Consider the following 17,338-nt stretch of genomic DNA (forward strand, 5'->3'; position numbering starts at 1 on the left):
CGGATCTCTGTGAGTTCGAGGCCAGCCTGGTCTATAAAGGGATTTCCAGGACAACCAGGGCTATGCAGAGAAACCCTATCTCAAAGAAAAAGAAGGAAGGAAGGAAAGAAAGAAAAGATGATGAAGGGGGTAGGAGAAATAGCTCAGCATTAAGAGTGCTTTTCTTGCAGAGGACAGATGGGCCAGCTTCAGCCCCTAGTACCCATATCAGGTGGCTGTAACTTCTTAGAACTCCAGTTCAGGGAATCTGACACTCTTTGGCCTCTACAGGCACTTATGCACACATGGTGTACCTGAAGTCACATGGGCATACACACACACAAACACATAAATTTCTAAGAATAAGTTAATTTGAAGGCTGGAGAGGTGTCCTGCAGTTAAGGACACTGACTGCTCTTCCAGAGGACCCAGATTCAGTTCTCAGCACCACACGGCAGCTCACATCTGTAACTACAGATGCAGGGGACTCTGATGCCTTCTTCTGGCCTCCTAGGCACTGTATATACATGGTGCACAGACATACTGCAGGCAAAATACCCATACAGTATGAAATAAAAATAATTAAATCTTTTTAAAAATAGAATAAATACATTCAGGAGGCAGAAGCAGGCAGATCTCTGAGTTCAGGGCCAGCCTGATCTACAGAGCAGGCTCCAAGATAGCCATGGCTACACAGAGAAACCCTGTCTCAGGAGGGTGGGGGGGAAATTTTTTAAAAAAGAAAACTGATTGGGCTGGAGAGATGGCTCAGTGGTTAAGAGCACTGCCTGCTCTTCCAAAGGTCCTGAGTTCAATACCCAGCAAAGACATGGTGGCTCACAACCATCTGTAATGAGGTCTGGTGCCCTCTTCTGGCCTGCAGGCATACACACAGACAGAATATTGTATACATAATAAATAAATAAATAAATTTTTTAAAAAAAAAATAGAAAACTGATGAAAACAATATGTGTTAAATCTGGGCAGACACTGTTGGCTGTGCACGCCTTTGAGCCTGAGGTTTGCTTCTTAAGTTTATCCTTGTATGTGGGCATGTGCACCATGGCATGAGTGTGATGCTGGAAGACAACTCTGAGCTGGTTCTCTCCTTCTACCTGTGCACGGGTTCCAGGATCCAACTCAGGTTGCCAGGCTGCATGGCAAACACTTTCACCTGCTAAACCATCGCACTAGCCCCAAGTTTGCTGTGTTTTTAAAATGCGATTAACAAGGGCAATTGATATGAGTCAGGTGGATAAAGGTGCTTGCTGCCAAGGCTGGTGATCCAAGTTACCCACAGAACCCACATGGTGGGAGGAGAGAACCATTCCTACAAATTGTCCTCCGCATACATGTTGTGGCATGCACACACAAAAACAGAATAAGCATTTTTTATTATAATATGATTAATAAAAATTTTTAAAGTAATAAAATTTCCAGGTGTGAAATAGGATTGAGCATCTTTCTTGGAGCCAGAGAGATGGCCCAGCAGTTAAGAGGATATAGGTTTGCTTCCCCAACCCATGTGGCAGCTCACAGGAATCTCTTAACTCCAGTTCCAGTGCCCTCTTCTCTCCTCCATGGGCACATGATGCACAAACAAAACACATGTGCAGGCAAACACCCATAAAAATAAATACATTTTTAAAATTTAAAAAAAAACAGAAAGTGCCATTTTCCCTGTAATCTCCTGGTATTAGATCTCAGTACACATGCCTGCTAATGTCTTCTTCTATAAGTAACTCTTGACTTCCTTCCTCTAGGAACACTGCCCAGACTAGAGCAAAGGAGGTTGTGAGAGGAATGGAGGGGGCCTGCTTGTGCTGAGGGTCCCTTGAAGACTCAGTCAGGGAGAGCTGGGGAGGGAGGGAAAGGGCCCAGCACAACAACCCTGCTCACATCCTGCGCTCTCTTCTCATCCCAGTTGCTGGACCTGATGCACACCCTGCACACTCGGGCAGCCTCTATCTACAGCTCCTGGGCAGAGGAGCAACGCCACCTGCAGTCAGGTGGCCAGAAGATTGAAGCCGATTCACGCACTCTCTGGGCCCACTGCTGGTGCCCTTTATTGCAAGGTAAACCTGGGGAAGGATGCAAGGTGGGACAGGTGACATTGAAGCCTGCAGAGCACCAAACCCTGCTCTTACTCTCAGGTATTGCCTGCCTATGCTGTGACGCCCGGCGCCAGGTGCGGATGCAGGCGTTGACGTATCTGCAGCGAGCACTTCTGGTACATGACCTCCAAAAGCTAGATGCCCTGGAATGGGAGTCCTGCTTTAACAAGGTAGGACTTCTTACTGGGCTAAGAGAAAGTCCAAACCATAAGGCAGAAAGAGTCAGGCACCCTAAAAAGCTCCTTCCATCTACCGGCATCAGACCTTCTCTGTTCTGTGCCTATCCACCCAGGCCCAGCATCCCTGGGACAAAGTTGTTCAACTGACTGAGCTAACATTGGATGTTTACCTGCCAGGTGCTGTTTCCTCTACTGACCAAGCTGTTAGAAAATATCAGCCCTGCAGATGTCGGTGGGATGGAGGAGACCCGGATGAGGGCTTCCACACTGCTCTCAAAGGTACTGCTCAAAACCCTGCATCCACCTCCTCTCCCATTCCTGCCTTTCCCCCCAGAGAAGCCAGGTCTTCTCATAGGGTCCAGAGGTGACATGTAAGTGCTCAGAACCCCAGCCATCAAGGCTGCTCAGGAACTCAGAGGGGTCTGGATTTCAGAGGAACCTCTGATTAAGTACTTGCAAGTTGGGGCCAGCTTCCTTCAGCTTTGGAGAGAGCCACAGAAGGTTCCTCCACTACCCTTGGCTGAAAGGGGCTGGCTGGTGGGCTCTAGGTCTTCCTGCAGCACCTGTCTCCACTGCTGTCGCTGTCCACCTTTGCTGCCCTGTGGCTCACCATCCTGGAATTCATGGACAAGTACATGCACGCAGGTTCCAGTGATTTGCTGGTATGTTCTGCCTTGGCCCCATTCCCTCTTCCACATGCTGAGAAGACTTGCTGTTTGCCCTACATGGCTGCCTCCAACTTATCTCCCCTGTTCCATGGTCCCACTGCTGCCTGCAGTCAGAAGCAATCCCCGAGTCTCTGAAGAACATGCTCCTGGTGATGGACACAGCAGAGATCTTCCACAGTGCCGATGCGAGAGGAGGCGGCCCCTCTGCCCTCTGGGAGATTACCTGGGAGCGCATTGATTGCTTTTTGCCACACTTACGTGATGAGCTCTTCAAGCAGACTGTCATCCAGGGTAGGGTTCTGCTCTGATCTCATAAGGAATCCTCAAGCTGAACTTTATCTGTTCCCTGGGAGGATAGGCAGATTAGTGGCTTCCCACTGATCATGGTGATACATGCCTATGGTCCCCAGTACTTAGGAGCTAAGTCAGGAGTCCAGAGTTAGGCCTTCTTCAGCTTTCAGGTGAAGCTAGCCATGGCACCTGGGACTCCGTCACAGGGGGTGTTGGGGGCGGGGGGGGGGGCGGTTAACCAGGATCCTGCAAGAAAGAAAGTACTGAGAGTTGCCATCTGGATTCTCTGCCCCAGACCCCATGCCCATGGAACCTCACAGCCAAAAGCCTCTGGCCTCCACCCACCTGACCCCTGCTGCTGGTGACCCCAGAATGCCTGGCCATCCACCTTCCCCAGAGATACCCTCAGAAGTGGGGGCCTGTGGTGAGTTCCTCAGAGATGGTTGGTTAGAGAAAGCCTAGAAAGATGCCCGGTGTAGTTTAGGATTACTGCTGGAATGGAGCTGGGAGACTGGGAATAAGTCAGGGTGAGAAGCATGCTTGCCAGCTCCTCCTATGAGAAACAGCAGGACCAATTACACTGTGATAAGGTTTCTAGGCTGGGAGGAGAGGGCTGCATCACTATACAAGGCCTATCAGGCCTAAAGATACAGACCAGAACTGACCTGACTGAGGAGCACAGGAAAGGAGGAAGAGGCTAGAGCCAATGTAACTGCGTCCTGAGTGAGTTATGGGCTTTTTATATTGGTAGATGAATGCATTTTGTTACACGTGATATCATCTAGTAACCAATTCTTAGATTGTATGTGGAAGCAAAATTGAAACTTGGAAGTTTTTTTATTTATGTTTTAATGTATTTTTTTATATGACCTGAGTTTTAAGAGGAGATTTCGAACAACTTCACCTGAGAGAGAGGAGTTGGGAGGGACAGAGGTTTGAGAAGTCCACTAGGAAGACTGACTGCAACCGCCTTTACTTTCCTTACAGACTCAGAGAAGCCTGAGGGTACCCGAGCCCCCAGCAGCAGCTCTCCCGCTTCACCAGTGGCCTCTAGCCCCAGCAGACTGAGTCCTTCCCCAGAGGGCCCTCCCCCACTGGCCCAGCCCCCACTAATCTTACAGCCACTGACTTCCCCACTGCAGGTGGGCGTGCCGCCCATGACGCTGCCCATCATCCTCAACCCCGCCCTCATTGAGGCCACCTCCCCAGTGCCACTCTTGTCCACACCCCGTCCTGCAGACCCTATCCCCACCTCTGAAGTCAACTAAGGCAGTCCTCGGAGATCAGGACCATTACTTCCCACCAGTCTCAAGGGCCACAGAAATCTTCAAGCCCAAAGCAAGCTGCTATTGCTACTACTTGATGGGGGAAATGAGAATTATTTCATTCAATGCTGGGATCCCCTTCAGGCTGCGAGACTCTCTTCCTCTACTGTCCATTCCTGAACTTCCAAGCTGAGAGTGGACACAGGCATAGCCCATAGCCTCTGCTTTGAGCCTGGCAGCCCTGGGAAGGCATGGAGCCAACCCTGCTGTGCCAACCCTGCAGTGCCTGCCATTTGCCCCTCTGCCAGGTTAGGCATTAAGAGCCAAGCCCAACCACTCTGCACTTTGTTCCTCTCCATCCAGTCCCATCAGCCCTGGGCCACCTCCTCCAGTTCTTCTTCCTTTACTAAATAGTTGGTCAGTTTGGAGTTGCTTGGCACCGTGGAGGGTGGGCAGGTAGGACTTGATGGGGGTCTGCCCATAGGAGCATGTACATATGAAAAATAACACCAATGGACTTTTTATGATGTAATAAATATATTAGTACCAACACATTTCCTATTCCTCTGGCTTTCTTTCGCATTTGTGTCAGGGTACTATGTTATTGGATATCCTGTCCAAGGCTTGCTTGGGCCTTGGATAAACCGGTAAAGTGAAGCTGAACTTAACATAGAGGCCTGGTCCACCTGACCTCCTGCCCCAATGACCAGCCAGAGGCTCCCCACTCACCATCTCATGAAGGAGCTGTTTCAAGGGCAGTTTCATAACTGCTCCAAGAGAGAACCTTAAAGCCTTCCAGGACCATAGGGCAGATAAGTCAGAGCAGTTGTAGCTGCCCAGAAGTCTTTCAGATAAGCCTCATAGCCTGAGATTACAAGAATGCCGTGAGGCTGGACAGGTGGATGGCCATCTTGCCCACAGATGCAATATCATGTTTCTGGGTACAGGCTATCAGCCTGAGTCCAAACTGTAGTATGTCCCATTCCCTGCCCCACACCTACCCTAGTCACTTAAATGTGATTGAAGGGCCTCTCCCCTTGACCTTTGCATCATGATAAGACAGGCAGGACTGCACGGGGCAGGCCCTCCAGGACCAAGGTACGCCTGGAATTGTGGGGATGGAAGCGGGGCTCAGAGGCAGTGCTTGCCTGGTTGCCTGGGCTCCCTCCGCCCGTGCGGAGCCAAAACAATAGCAGTGCTGAGTCACTTTCGCAGGTGCTTCCTACACAGAGGTGCCTGCCCCTCCTGGGGACAGGTGTGGACCTGCAGACCGCTGGCCTTGCTCCTGTAGCCCTAGGACTTCCCCTCACGGTGATGTCCGCTGTCTACACAGCTTTTCAGAACCCAGTCTTCCCTTTGCTCGGCACTTGTACTTGTACGCCGCCAGAAGCTGGGGCCTCTATAAATACATTACTCCTGTGTATGAGAAGTGAAAACCACCTGAGAGGAGGAAGTTTTCATAAAACACGAACAAGTTTCTCTTCTTTCCTTCTCACCCAGGTCTAGACCAGGCCTAATTTCCACATGAATCAGAAGCCTGGCCCAGCCCTGCCCCTGGGAAAATTAGGCATTAAGTACTCAATGGGTGCTGTAGAAAAGCCAAGTCTACAGCCAGCTAGACACCTGGGCCCTTGCCTCCGCCCCCATCTCTTCTCCCACAAGCTCTGCCCCTTACATTTCCCTGTGTGTGTGTGTGGGGGGGGGGACACCTAGGGCCCTGCTATGTTTTCCTAGATCAATATACAGAAATTTCTATTCGGAAATTCCAACCAAGTCTAGCCTGGTAAAGAAAGTAGTTTATTGGGGTGACTTTCAGGAGCACAGGTGAGCAGGTGTAGCATGCTTTTTTTTTTCTGAACACCAACCAACTCTGTAATCATGATGGAGTCTTAATATTAGTTGTGAATGCTTGGCCTTGTCTTAGACTTATTTCCTGCTAACTCTTGTAATAATTGAACCTGTTTCTCATCATCCATGTTTTGTCTTGGGTATTTTTTCATTCTGTATGTCCTATTCCATGTCTGGCTGGGTGGCGGCTTCCTGGCTGGCCCTTGGCATCCCCCTCTCTTTCTCCCTTATTCTCCCTTCTTTTTGACCTAAATTCCTCCTCCTCTACTCATTCTCTCTGCGCTCAACCCCACCAATCCCTCTTCACACTAGCTCTGGCCACTCAGCTTTTTACTAGACCAATCAGGTGCCTCCAGCAGGCAGATGAAACAGCAACACACTTTTACACTGTTGAAGTCGAACTCCACAACTCTCAGGTGCCTGTGCCACCTGAGAAGCCCACTCCAGCGTGGGTGATGGGTCACAACAGCCTCATCGCTAGGGTCCCAACCCTAGACAACCTTCTACCCCTTTCATAGACCATGAGTAGCTGGGACAGGACTGTGCACAGGCAGAGGGGAAGTGGTAGCTGAACCCTCAGGTGAGGCTCTCTATCCTGCTCCCTTCTGGGAGCAATGTTCACAGGCCTGAAGCGCCTCTTCTGTGAGGGATGCTCCCAGGCCTGGTTCCCTGCCTGAGTGTTCCCTGTCAAGCTGCTGTGACTCCAAGACAGCATTGGTCCTCTCCAGCTTGGGGGACAGAGTTGCACTAGGCCAGCCTATGAAGAAAAAGGACGCTTGTATGTCTCTCAGTTAGTCTCACCAAGTAGAGAAGATGCTGAAGGACTACAGGCTAACCCCCTGCTGGGAAGCAAAGAAAACCATTTGTGGGGGGCTGGAGACATGGCTCAGTGGTGAAGAGCACTGCCTGCTCTTCCAAAGGTCCTGAGTTCAATTCCCGGCAACCACACGGTGGCTCACAACCATCTGTAAATGAGGTCTGCTGCCCTCTTCTGGCCTGCAGGCATACACACAGACAGAATATTGTATACATAATAAATAAATCAATATTTTTAAAAAAAGAAAAAAAAAGAAAACCATTTGTGGGGGCTGGAGACAACCCCAGCACCCATGTGGAGAGGCTCATAACTTCCTGTAACTCCAGCCTTATGAGCGAGGTCTTCTCTGGCTAGTGACCAGATAAGAACCATGTTCTGTCTGGGACAGTGAGGGAACTGTCCTCTGTAAGGAGAGTTGTGAGCCACAGTAACTAGCACACGTGCACCAGATTGAAGACTATCAAACCTTCATCCACTCAGAGTTAAGAATCTATCAAGAATGGTGGCGCATGAAAGACACAAGGGCAGGGGGATTGCCACAAGTTTGAGACCAGTGTGGTCTACACAGCAAGTGCCGAGCTAGCCAGGGCTACATAGCAGCACCCTGTCTCCAGCCTCCTCCCAAAAAAGAACACTCTGATTTAAGGTTGGAGAAATTGCTTGGTGGCTAAGAGCACTTGCTGTTCCTGTAGATGATCCAGCATTGAAAGTCTACAATTGAAAGGCAGAGGCAGGCAGATATCTATGAGTCCGAGGCCAGTCTGATCTACAAAGTGAGTTCCAGGACAGGCTCCAAAGTTACGAGAAATCCTGTCTCGAAAAACAAAAACAAAACAGAAAGAAAGAAAGAAAGAAAGAAAGAAAGAAAGAAAGAAAGAAAGAAAGAAAGACAGACAGAGACAGAAAGAAAGAGAGAGAGAGAAAGAAAGAAAGAAAGACAGAGACAGAAAGAAAGAGAGAGAGAGAGAAAGAGAAAGTGGAATGTCAGTGACGTACAGCCGGGCGGTGGTGGCGCACGTCTTTAATCCCAGCACTAGGGAGGCAGAAGCTAGCGGATCTCTGTGAGTTCAAGGCCAGCCTGGCCTACTGAGTGAGTTCCAGAACAATCAAGGTTACACAGAGAAACCCTGTCTCAGAAAAAAAAGAAAAGAAAAGAAAAAAAACTGGTCTACTCTTTCTCCTTCCTAGCCATGTTTGGTTGGTAAGCCTCCCCGAGCCTTAGCTTCATCCACAGTGCAAGTGGATACAGGTTGGCACCCTGATCTGAAATGGATAGTTCCGTTTCTTCAGTGACGCCCAATCTGTAGTCTATGCAAATATCCTAAAAATTAAAAAAAAAATTCTGAAATGCTTCCTGTCTTAAGGGTTTAGTATAGGGTGGGGCAGATAAGAATTAGTACCGCTCCTTTCCTGGTACAAGTCTGTAATCATATCCTAAAGATTAGGGCAAGTCGTAGGCGAGCCCTGCAAGAGCCTGTGCTCCAGGACTGGAGATGCTTTGCACACAGCTCCTACAGGGAAAGTCGACAACCAGAGGTCCAGACACAGAGTCCATGCTTTAAATGCTTGTCCTGTGTCAGTAAGCATGTTTAAGAAGTCAGCAAGTGTGAAAGTTCATTTTCAGGGTGGCTTTTTAATTTTATTTATTTGGGGGGGAGGGTCTGAGACAGGGTTTCTCCATGTAACAGCTGTCTGTCCTGAAACTTGTTTTGTAGACCAGGCTGGCCTCGAACTCAGAGATTGCTTGCCTCTGCCTCCCGAGGCCTGGGATTAAAGGCATGCGCCATCACCACCCGGCCTTCAGGGTGACTTTTAAAATAGATTTTTTTGTGTGTGATTATGTGGGGTTGGGGGGGGGTAAGTAGGAACAGGGGAATGTGAACATGAATTCAGTACTCTCAGAGGCCTGGAGAGAGCCATGGGATCCTCTGTTGTTGACGTTTCAGATACTTGTGAGCTGTCCCAAGTGGGGACTGGGAACAGAACTGACTGCTGAGCTGCCTCCCCAGCCTCCCGCCACCTTTTATGATAGTAGCTAGACCTCGTTCATGCAAAGCACACCACTGAGCAATATCCACAAACCAAGAGACCGTTTTCTGCACTGGAGGAAGTTTGAAATATTCTACTTTGGACACCTTTGTGTGCATGTTGTTGAGAGAGAATAGCTTCAAACTGGGGAATCCTCCTGCCTCGGTCTCACGAAAGCTAGGACTGCAGGTGTGTATCAAGCACATCCAGTTGGTCTCCCAATTCTAATAGTCCAGACATCTGTGGTGGATGAACGAGGCCTGAGACTCCCAATCAAACATCTCCTTTTTTTTTCTCCCTGCGCACCGTTCCTCCAACAGGTCATTCTGAAAGCCTGTGCGTTTGCAAACCTGCCTCTTACAAAATGAATTTTAAGTCCAGAGAGTCTCCTCCAGAAGCCACGAAACTGAGACCGTTGACCCAGTGTTTCCGTGCAGATCCAGAAAGGCCACTAGATGGCGATCTGGAGCTGACCGCAAGATCAGCCTCCTTCCACTTCCCTTAACTTCCCAGCACCGAGGTCCCTGTCCCAGAGGGACCGAGTGTCGGGGCTGGCCCGTTTCTCCTGGGATTCCCCAGTTTCAGAGACAGCCAAGAACTAGGCGCAGCAAGAGCCTAGGGGCCCCGTGGGCCAGGGTCCGGGGCAAGCCTGCGAGGGTGCAGGGATCCGAGCACCGCACTGCGCTGGCTTCGCCGTCCCGCCTCTCCGGTCCGCAGCAGAACTGGCGCTGGGTGACACCAGACGGCCAGCCCCGGGCGAGCCTTCCCCGTAAGGGGCGCGCCTGCGTCGCTCCGGATTGGCTACAAGAGTCCCGGAGTTAAACTTTCAGCCAATAAAAAAAGGGCATGAGGAGTGACGCACGGGAACGTCACGGGAATTCCCCCCCTCGGGGGGCCGAAAGGGGCTTTCCCGGCTGGAGCCCGGCGGCTGTAGAGCAGCGGCGACCGCTCCAGGGCAGGGCTCGGAAAGAAGTCGGAACCAGAGCCGCCACCACGGTGAGTGGCCGGGTTCAGACCCCTGAGTGACCGGGGAATGGAGAGGGAGGGAGGGAGAGAGCGGGGACTTAAGGGCACAGTCTGGGGCTGGACACCACCTGGAGAGCGCGCACACGAACAGGACACCCTGGCACACATCGCCACGTACGTCTGCACTCACGCTGGCCTGCGCGCAGCTGGCTGGGTGTCAGCCCCGCACACACGCGCGCGAGCAGAAGTTCACCTGGGCACCAGCGCCTGGGCACCGACATCCAGACGTGCACCGCCGTCTGCCCACACTGACCAGCTCCAGGACTCACCTGTGCGGACGGATGCGCACTTGCACGTGCAAGCTGCCATCGCCCGCACTCACCACGCACACCAGACATTAGGGCTGAAACGCCAAGTCCCGGTAACGGACACCCGCGTGTTAAAAATGGTTGTGGGACTGGGGTCTCAGGGGCCGGTGGCCCGGAGCAGGTGCAGCGGGACAATCTGGGATGCCAAGATGTCCCGGAGTTGCTAGAGACCGTGGAGGGGAAAACTCCTTTCCCCACCCAGCGGCTCGTATCGCTTCTCGTATCCCCGGGGGCCCCACTGGAAGAGCCCCCGCCTACGGGCCATTCGGAAAAGAGGCCTCCGACAGCAGGAATGTCCCCACAAAAGCCCCCGGGTGAATCAGCCGTGTCCTCCACCCTGGCCGAAAATCCCAAGGTTGCTCCAGGCCGCGGAGTGGGGGCGAGGCGGACTAGGCCCCAGCTGAGCCCCGGGGTCTGCAGCCGGTGGCAGCGGGGGAACCAGGAACTGCCAGGCCTCCCGCCCCTCCCTCCGCGGGGGCGGGGCCCCGGCGTCATTTCCAGGCCCGCCCCCTCCGGCCCCCCCCCCCCCCCCCCTGGTATTTTCGGGACTTTCCTAAGCAGCTCTAACTTTCTGCCCCTTCCCCGGCCCGGCCCCGCTCCGGATCTCGACCTCCACCGGATCTTATCCGCCACGCCCTGACGGTCGGCCGGAGGAGATCAGACCCTCCCCCAAATCTGGGACCCATCTCCTGCTCACTCCTATCCTGACCTCTCCTCCCTACCCCCTCCCGTGTCTCTCTTCACTTTAGGCGGGCGTCTGAAACTCTGGGAAGCCGAACAAGGGCCCAAAGCCGCCAGCCACAGTCGGGCCTAGCCCAGAGACATGGACAGTTGCTACGGCCCAGTGAGTCACACTGCCTGGCCCCGAAGCCGCCTTGTGCCCCTGTGTCTGCTTGTCTACCGAAGGCTCCCCTCCCCAACTCCTCCGCTTCTGCATGTCTTCAGATTGTCTCAGTCTGTCTGTCTGTCCTGTCTGCAAACTTTGCTCAGAAAGTAGCTTCCTCATGGTTTGAGGAGGAGCCAGGAGGAGGAAGGCTCGGTTTCAGCCTCCACCTTCTCTGTCTGGAACAGGGTGTGGATGGCATCTCCGACTATGGTGATTTTGAATTCAGCCCCTCCATTGTGGAGCCCAAGGATCCAGCCCCAGAGACAGGTCAGTGAGCCCTTAGCTTCAGGTGTCCCAGGACCTGGAGGAGAGTGGGTGTGTACCCTCTGCCAGGGGGTGGACTTGGGGAGCCTGGCTAAGTGAGGCCCTTCTCCTTCCAGCTGATGGCCCCTATCTGGTGATTGTGGAGCAGCCCAAGCAGGTGAGTGAGCCAGAGGTGTGCGATGGCTTGGGCTTTGGGGACAAGTGGGGTCGCTATAACTGGCAGGGGAAGCAGCCGCGATTGGATGGTTGGTTGCTGCTGGTCTGTTGGGTGGGAGGTGTCCAAGAGACACACTATTGGTCATGTGGGCAGAGATGACAGTGGTTGCTGTGTGTGTGGGGGGGGGGTCTCCTGACCTCTTTGTCTCTGTCATGGAATCGTCAGCGAGGCTTCAGATTTCGCTATGGATGTGAAGGCCCCTCCCACGGAGGCCTACCAGGTGCCTCCAGTGAAAAGGGCCGCAAGACCTATCCTACTGTCAAGGTGAGCTCAGATGATACTGGAGGGTAGGCCAGGGGACGGTGTGTTCAGGACCACTACTGACAATCCTTTGCCTTTCTCAGATCTGTAACTATGAGGGACCGGCCAAGATCGAGGTGGACCTGGTAACACACAGTGACCCACCTCGTGCACATGCCCACAGCCTGGTGGGCAAGCAGTGCTCTGAGCTGGGGGTCTGTGCTGTGTCTGTAGGACCCAAGGACATGACTGCTCAGTAGGTGGTCCCTGTTCCTGGCCCCCTGGGGATGCTCCTTGCCTGCCAGTCCTGGGTCCCAGCCCGCCTGTGTGGCTGTCATACAAAGGGGAGAGAACCCCGGAGGACAAAGCCAGGCTGAACCTGGCAGTGGGGATGCTGCCTCAGGAAAGAGCTCCACGGACAAAGCCCTGACTTCTCCTTCTCCTCTGCAGATTTAATAATCTGGGGGTCCTGCATGTGACCAAGAAGAACATGATGGAGATCATGATCCAGAAACTTCAGAGGCAGCGGCTTCGCTCCAAGCCCCAGGGCCTTACAGGTACAGAGACAACACAGGGCTGTCAGGGAGATGCTTCCAGAAGAGCGGGGCAGAATAGCCCAGGGCTCACACCCAGGCTGTCCACGCAGAGGCTGAGCGGAGGGAGCTAGAGCAGGAGGCCAAGGAACTGAAGAAAGTGATGGATCTGAGTATCGTCCGGCTGCGCTTCTCTGCTTTCCTTCGTGCTAGCGACGGCTCCTTCACTTTGCCCCTGAAGCCCGTTATCTCCCAGCCCATCCATGACAGCAGTGAGTATCCTGGATGGTGCCCAGTGGGAGCGCCCAGAGGAGCGCCTGGGTCCCTCCAGTCTATGGAGTTTGAGCCTGGCCCTGCCACGTGTGAGATGAGCGGTCTGTAGCAAGTCTGAGTGTTGGTGAATGCCGATATTGCATTTCCTGAAGTGTCAAACGACCACCGAGCCCCCAGCTCCATCAGTGCTGCCCTAACCCATCTCCTATCCTACAGAGTCTCCAGGGGCCTCAAACCTGAAGATTTCCCGGATGGACAAAACAGCCGGTTCTGTGCGTGGTGGTGACGAAGTTTATTTGCTTTGTGATAAGGTGCAGAAAGGTGAGGCGGGAGACCTCGCTGGGAACTGAAAACGTGGGTTGTAAGGCTGAGGGGTGGGGCGGCGGGGGCGGGGCAACTCCAGGATAAATGCACCGGCCTGCAGCAGGTTCTCCCTAAGGCTCAGCTTCACTTTCCTCTGTAGATGACATTGAGGTTCGGTTCTACGAGGATGACGAGAATGGATGGCAAGCCTTTGGGGACTTCTCTCCCACAGACGTTCATAAACAGGTACTGAAGGACTAGGGCCTGACCTGGAGGCAGAACTGGGCAAAGATCTCATTGACAGCTAAGCTCTCTCTCCCACCCTCCACCCCAGTATGCCATTGTGTTCCGAACACCGCCCTATCACAAGATGAAGATAGAGAGGCCTGTGACTGTGTTCCTGCAGCTAAAACGTAAACGTGGCGGGGACGTCTCCGACTCCAAACAGTTCACCTATTACCCTCTGGTGGAAGGTAGGGCCGGCCTTCAGGATTCCCAGGGAGCAAGGTGGGCCTCCAGGCGCCCTAGAGGTGGCTACTGTTTGCCGGACATGAAGGCTACCCATGTATTGGATTTTAACACCCCGTTTCTTGTTTCCCCTAGACAAGGAGGAAGTGCAGCGGAAGCGGAGGAAGGCCTTGCCCACCTTCTCCCAGCCCTTCGGGGGCGGATCCCACATGGGTGGGGGCTCTGGGGGCTCCGCTGGGGGTTATGGAGGCGCTGGAGGAGGTGAGCGGGTGCCAACGGCCGGGAGAGGGGTGGAGGAGATAAGGGGAAGTTGGAAGAGAAATCTGGGAAAGTCCTGGCTGGCACCTCACAGCTTTGCCCATGCCCACAGGTGGTAGCCTCGGCTTTTTCCCCTCTTTGGCCTACAACCCCTACCAGTCCGGCGCGGCCCCAATGGGCGGCTACTTGGGTGGAGGGGGCGGAGCACAGATGGCTGGCTCTGGGCGGGGCGTGGATGCTGGGGAGGTGGCGGAAGAGCCGAAGGCGCCCCCCGAGGTCCCCCGGGGCGAACCGCAGGCCCTGGAGGAGCTGCAGCGAGGTACGTCTTAGAAATACTGGCGGGGTCGGGGGGGGGGGCGCAGGGCTGGGGACCTGGCCCGCACCCACTCGCTCTGTCGCCCCCAGCTCGCGAGTACAACCTGCGCCTTTTCTGTCTGGCGCAGCGCTGCGCCCGAGCTTTGCTGGACTACGGCGTCACCGCGGACGCAAGCGCTCTGCTGGCCGGACAGCGCCACCTGCTGACGGCCCAGGACGAGAACGGAGACACGTAAGCGGCCTGAGGGCCAGCGGCCTAGGGACATCCAAAGGGGTCTGTCTTCTAGTACCTGGTCTAGAGGTTGGGGCAGTAGAGGAAACTGCAAAGAGCCAAACCCTAGAGTCGGACAGATCTGGCCTCAAGTCCTCGCTGTTTTCTAGTTGTGTTCATGAAATTTACTCTCCCCAGCCTTCAATTTTGTTAGCTGTGAAAGGGGCACAGTAGCAGGGTGACAAAGGATTAAGATGGTGACGTTCAGGGTTCACCAGGCCCCAGTGACAGAGACCACGGAGGTGTGGATTTTGAGAGCAGACGATGCTCTGGGTGGCTGGGTTTCCCAGACCAAAGTCTCACTTTCCCACCCGCAGGCCGCTGCACCTGGCCATTATCCACGGGCAGACTGATGTCATTGAGCAGATAGCCCATGTCATCTACCATGCCCAGTACTTTGGGGTCATCAACCTCACTAACAACCTGCACCAGGTAAGGGGGAAGCCTCTAGTGAGGGGCGAGGGGTTGAAGGCAGGGAGCCCTATGCTGGAGTGAGCTTGGCTCACTCTGCCTTCCTCTCCAGACACCTCTGCACCTAGCAGTAATCACTGGGCAGACAAGGGTGGTGAGCTTCCTGCTGCAGGTGGGTGCAGACCCCACACTGCTGGACCGGCATGGAGACTCAGCTGTGCACCTGGCTCTCCGGGCAGGTGCTGAAGCCCCAGACCTGTTGCGGGCACTGTTACATAGTGGGACCCGCGCTGTGCCCCAAATATTGCACATGCCTGATTTCGCGGGTTAGTTTCCCACCTCCTCCAGTCCTGGGGACAAGGGTGGGAACCAAGAAGGGTATGTGACTAGTAGACATGAGTAGGGGCCACCTTGGGGGTCACAGCTGCTGAGTGTGCTGTTCTCTAGGACTGTACCCAGTACACCTAGCAGTTCACGCCCGGAGCCCCGAGTGCCTGGACCTGCTAGTTGACAGTGGAGCTGAAGTGGAGGCAGCAGAGAGGCAAGGAGGCAGAACACCCCTGCATCTAGCCACAGAGATGGAGGAACTGGGGTTGGTCACCCATCTGGTTACAAAGGTGGGAATGAAGACTGTGGGAAGGATGGGGAGGATTGTGGGAGGACCAGGAGTGATGAAGAGTTTTGTGGGAAGGCTTGGCTACTTGGGCCATGCTGGTCACTCCTTGCCACCCCACAGCTCCATGCCAATGTGAACGCCCGGACATTTGCTGGAAACACACCCCTCCACCTGGCAGCTGGACTCGGATCCCCAACCCTCACTCGCCTTCTCCTAAAGGCTGGTGAGTGTGAACAGGGCAGGAAGGAGAACCTCAGTGTGGGACCCTCCACTGGTCTCTTCTGATGACTGGCTCCTCCTCCAGGTGCCGACATCCATGCAGAGAACGAGGAGCCTCTGTACCCTCCGCCCTCACCCCCTACCTCTGGGAGTGACTCTGATTCTGAGGAGCCTGAGAGGGACACCCAAAGAAACTTCCGGGGTCACACACCTCTTGACCTCACTTGCAGCACCAAGGTGAGGCCATCCTGGCAATAGAAATGCCCTGAGGTGGGCACTGGGCACCTCCTGGGCCTGGGGACGTGGACCAGATCATAGACTTAGGGAGAGCTGGCTTAAGGTCTGGGATGACAGGCGACACTGTTCCCCCAGGTGAAGACTCTGCTGCTAAATGCTGCTCAGAACACCATGGAGCCGCCCCTGGCCCCACCCAGCCCTGCAGGTGAGACTGGTGGGCATTTCCAGTCTCAGGCGCCTCCTCCCAGAGGTGATCTCCCTCAGGATGTTGGCGAGGGCTTTCTCTACCCTGCTCTGCCATCCATGCCCCATCCATGTCTGCCCTGTCTGTCAGGTTACCAGGGACAAAAGCTGTGTCCAGGTATGTGTCCCTGTCCTCCTCTGGAGCTACCTCAAAGATGTGCGTTTGTCTCCACAGGGCCAGGGCTGTCACTGGGGGATGCAACCCTGCAGAACCTGGAGCAGCTGCTAGATGGGCCGGAAGCCCAGGGCAGCTGGGCAGAACTGGCAGAGCGACTGGGGTTGCGAAGTCTGGTGGATACATACAGGAAGACCCCCTCGCCCAGTGGCAGCCTCCTGCGTAGTTACAAGGTGGGGTGACCCGTACCTTGCCCAGCTTCTTACCCATCTCAGAGTCTCCTCTCCCCCCGGGACTTTCTACCCCACACCCTGGATATCGCTCAGACCTCCTGTCTCCTCCTCCTCCTCAGCTGGCTGGCGGGGACTTGGTGGGTCTGCTGGAGGCCTTGAAGGACATGGGTCTGCACGAGGGAGTGAGACTGCTGAGCGGTCCTGAGACCCAAGACAAGCTGCCCAGCACAGGTGAAGTAGGACCAGCTTGGAAAGTGCGTCTGGGCTGAGGGTGGGAGGCCTGAGGTTTGACTCCCTCCTGTTCCCCCAGCAGAGGCAAAAGAAGACAGTGCCTACGGGAGCCAGTCAGTGGAGCAGGAGGCAGAGAAGCTGTGTCCACCCCCTGAGCCGCCAGGAGGGCTCTGCCACGGGCACCCCCAACCTCAGGTGCACTGACTGCTGCCTGGCTAACTTCCTCCCCTGCACCCCTCTGTACAGCGTCCCTGCCTAGTCGAGATCTTATTTAACACCTCAAGCCCACGGCGCAGTGGGCCGAATAAAGGATTTCTATGGGAACGGGGAGGCCCTTTCCCAACTTAACGGTACGGCAACCCCAATGTGACGCCCATCCCTGTCCCTGAGCGAGAGGAGAGGAGTCCCAGCCAGCAATTCAGAGCAGTTTTAATGAGGGTGGAGGCTATACAAAGGGCAGGGCCCACCAAAGGAGGGAAGCA

General features: G+C 54.3%; 2 protein-coding genes across 7 annotated transcripts in view; both read left to right on the plus strand.

The window, feature by feature from the left end:
- The window catches only part of Gbf1 (golgi brefeldin A resistant guanine nucleotide exchange factor 1), a 138,193-nt gene extending 133,143 nt beyond the window's left edge, over positions 1-5,050 (plus strand). For all 4 annotated transcript variants that reach the window (XM_038324742.1, XM_038324753.1, XM_038324761.2 and 1 more), the window contains exons 34-40: positions 1,904-2,054; positions 2,133-2,263; positions 2,450-2,551; positions 2,821-2,934; positions 3,051-3,231; positions 3,527-3,655; positions 4,219-5,050. In XM_038324742.1, the coding sequence (XP_038180670.1) occupies positions 1,904-2,054; positions 2,133-2,263; positions 2,450-2,551; positions 2,821-2,934; positions 3,051-3,231; positions 3,527-3,655; positions 4,219-4,499 (1,089 nt within the window). In that variant the 3' untranslated portion in view covers positions 4,500-5,050. The remainder of the gene's footprint in view (positions 1-1,903; positions 2,055-2,132; positions 2,264-2,449; positions 2,552-2,820; positions 2,935-3,050; positions 3,232-3,526; positions 3,656-4,218) is intronic.
- A 5,012-nt stretch (positions 5,051-10,062) lies between these two features.
- Positions 10,063-17,204, plus strand: Nfkb2 (nuclear factor kappa B subunit 2). 3 transcript variants are annotated; one of them, XM_038330103.2, is made up of 23 exons: positions 10,063-10,185; positions 11,273-11,367; positions 11,595-11,676; positions 11,790-11,830; positions 12,056-12,154; positions 12,235-12,386; positions 12,581-12,687; positions 12,777-12,935; positions 13,153-13,257; positions 13,400-13,485; positions 13,574-13,712; positions 13,843-13,968; positions 14,078-14,284; positions 14,371-14,512; positions 14,869-14,983; positions 15,075-15,288; positions 15,410-15,579; positions 15,699-15,801; positions 15,883-16,034; positions 16,170-16,239; positions 16,453-16,625; positions 16,745-16,856; positions 16,936-17,204. In XM_038330103.2, the coding sequence occupies exons 2-23, from the start codon at positions 11,347-11,349 to the stop codon at positions 17,058-17,060; spliced, it is 2,700 nt and encodes an 899-aa protein (XP_038186031.1). In that variant the 5' UTR covers positions 10,063-10,185; positions 11,273-11,346; the 3' UTR covers positions 17,061-17,204. The 3 variants fall into 3 exon arrangements, with proteins under 3 accessions (XP_038186031.1, XP_038186048.1, XP_038186041.1); XM_038330120.2 differs by having other exon boundaries at positions 16,939-17,204; XM_038330113.2 differs by lacking the exon at positions 10,063-10,185 and adding an exon at positions 11,107-11,165.
- The last annotated feature ends 134 nt before the right edge of the window (positions 17,205-17,338 follow it).

Source organism: Arvicola amphibius, chromosome 1 (genome assembly GCF_903992535.2).
Source record: "Arvicola amphibius chromosome 1, mArvAmp1.2, whole genome shotgun sequence".
In the NCBI taxonomy this organism is placed as follows: domain Eukaryota; kingdom Metazoa; phylum Chordata; class Mammalia; order Rodentia; family Cricetidae; genus Arvicola; species Arvicola amphibius.

Bases quoted from the DNA above. Each gene is read 5' to 3' on its own strand.
- Nfkb2 (XM_038330103.2), top strand. From the start codon at position 11,347: ATGGACAGTTGCTACGGCCCA. The intron at 11,677-11,789 runs GTCAGTGAGCCC...TTCTCCTTCCAG, and splicing joins GGATCCAGCCCCAGAGACAG to CTGATGGCCCCTATCTGGTG. The intron at 13,486-13,573 runs GTACTGAAGGAC...CCTCCACCCCAG, and splicing joins CCACAGACGTTCATAAACAG to TATGCCATTGTGTTCCGAAC.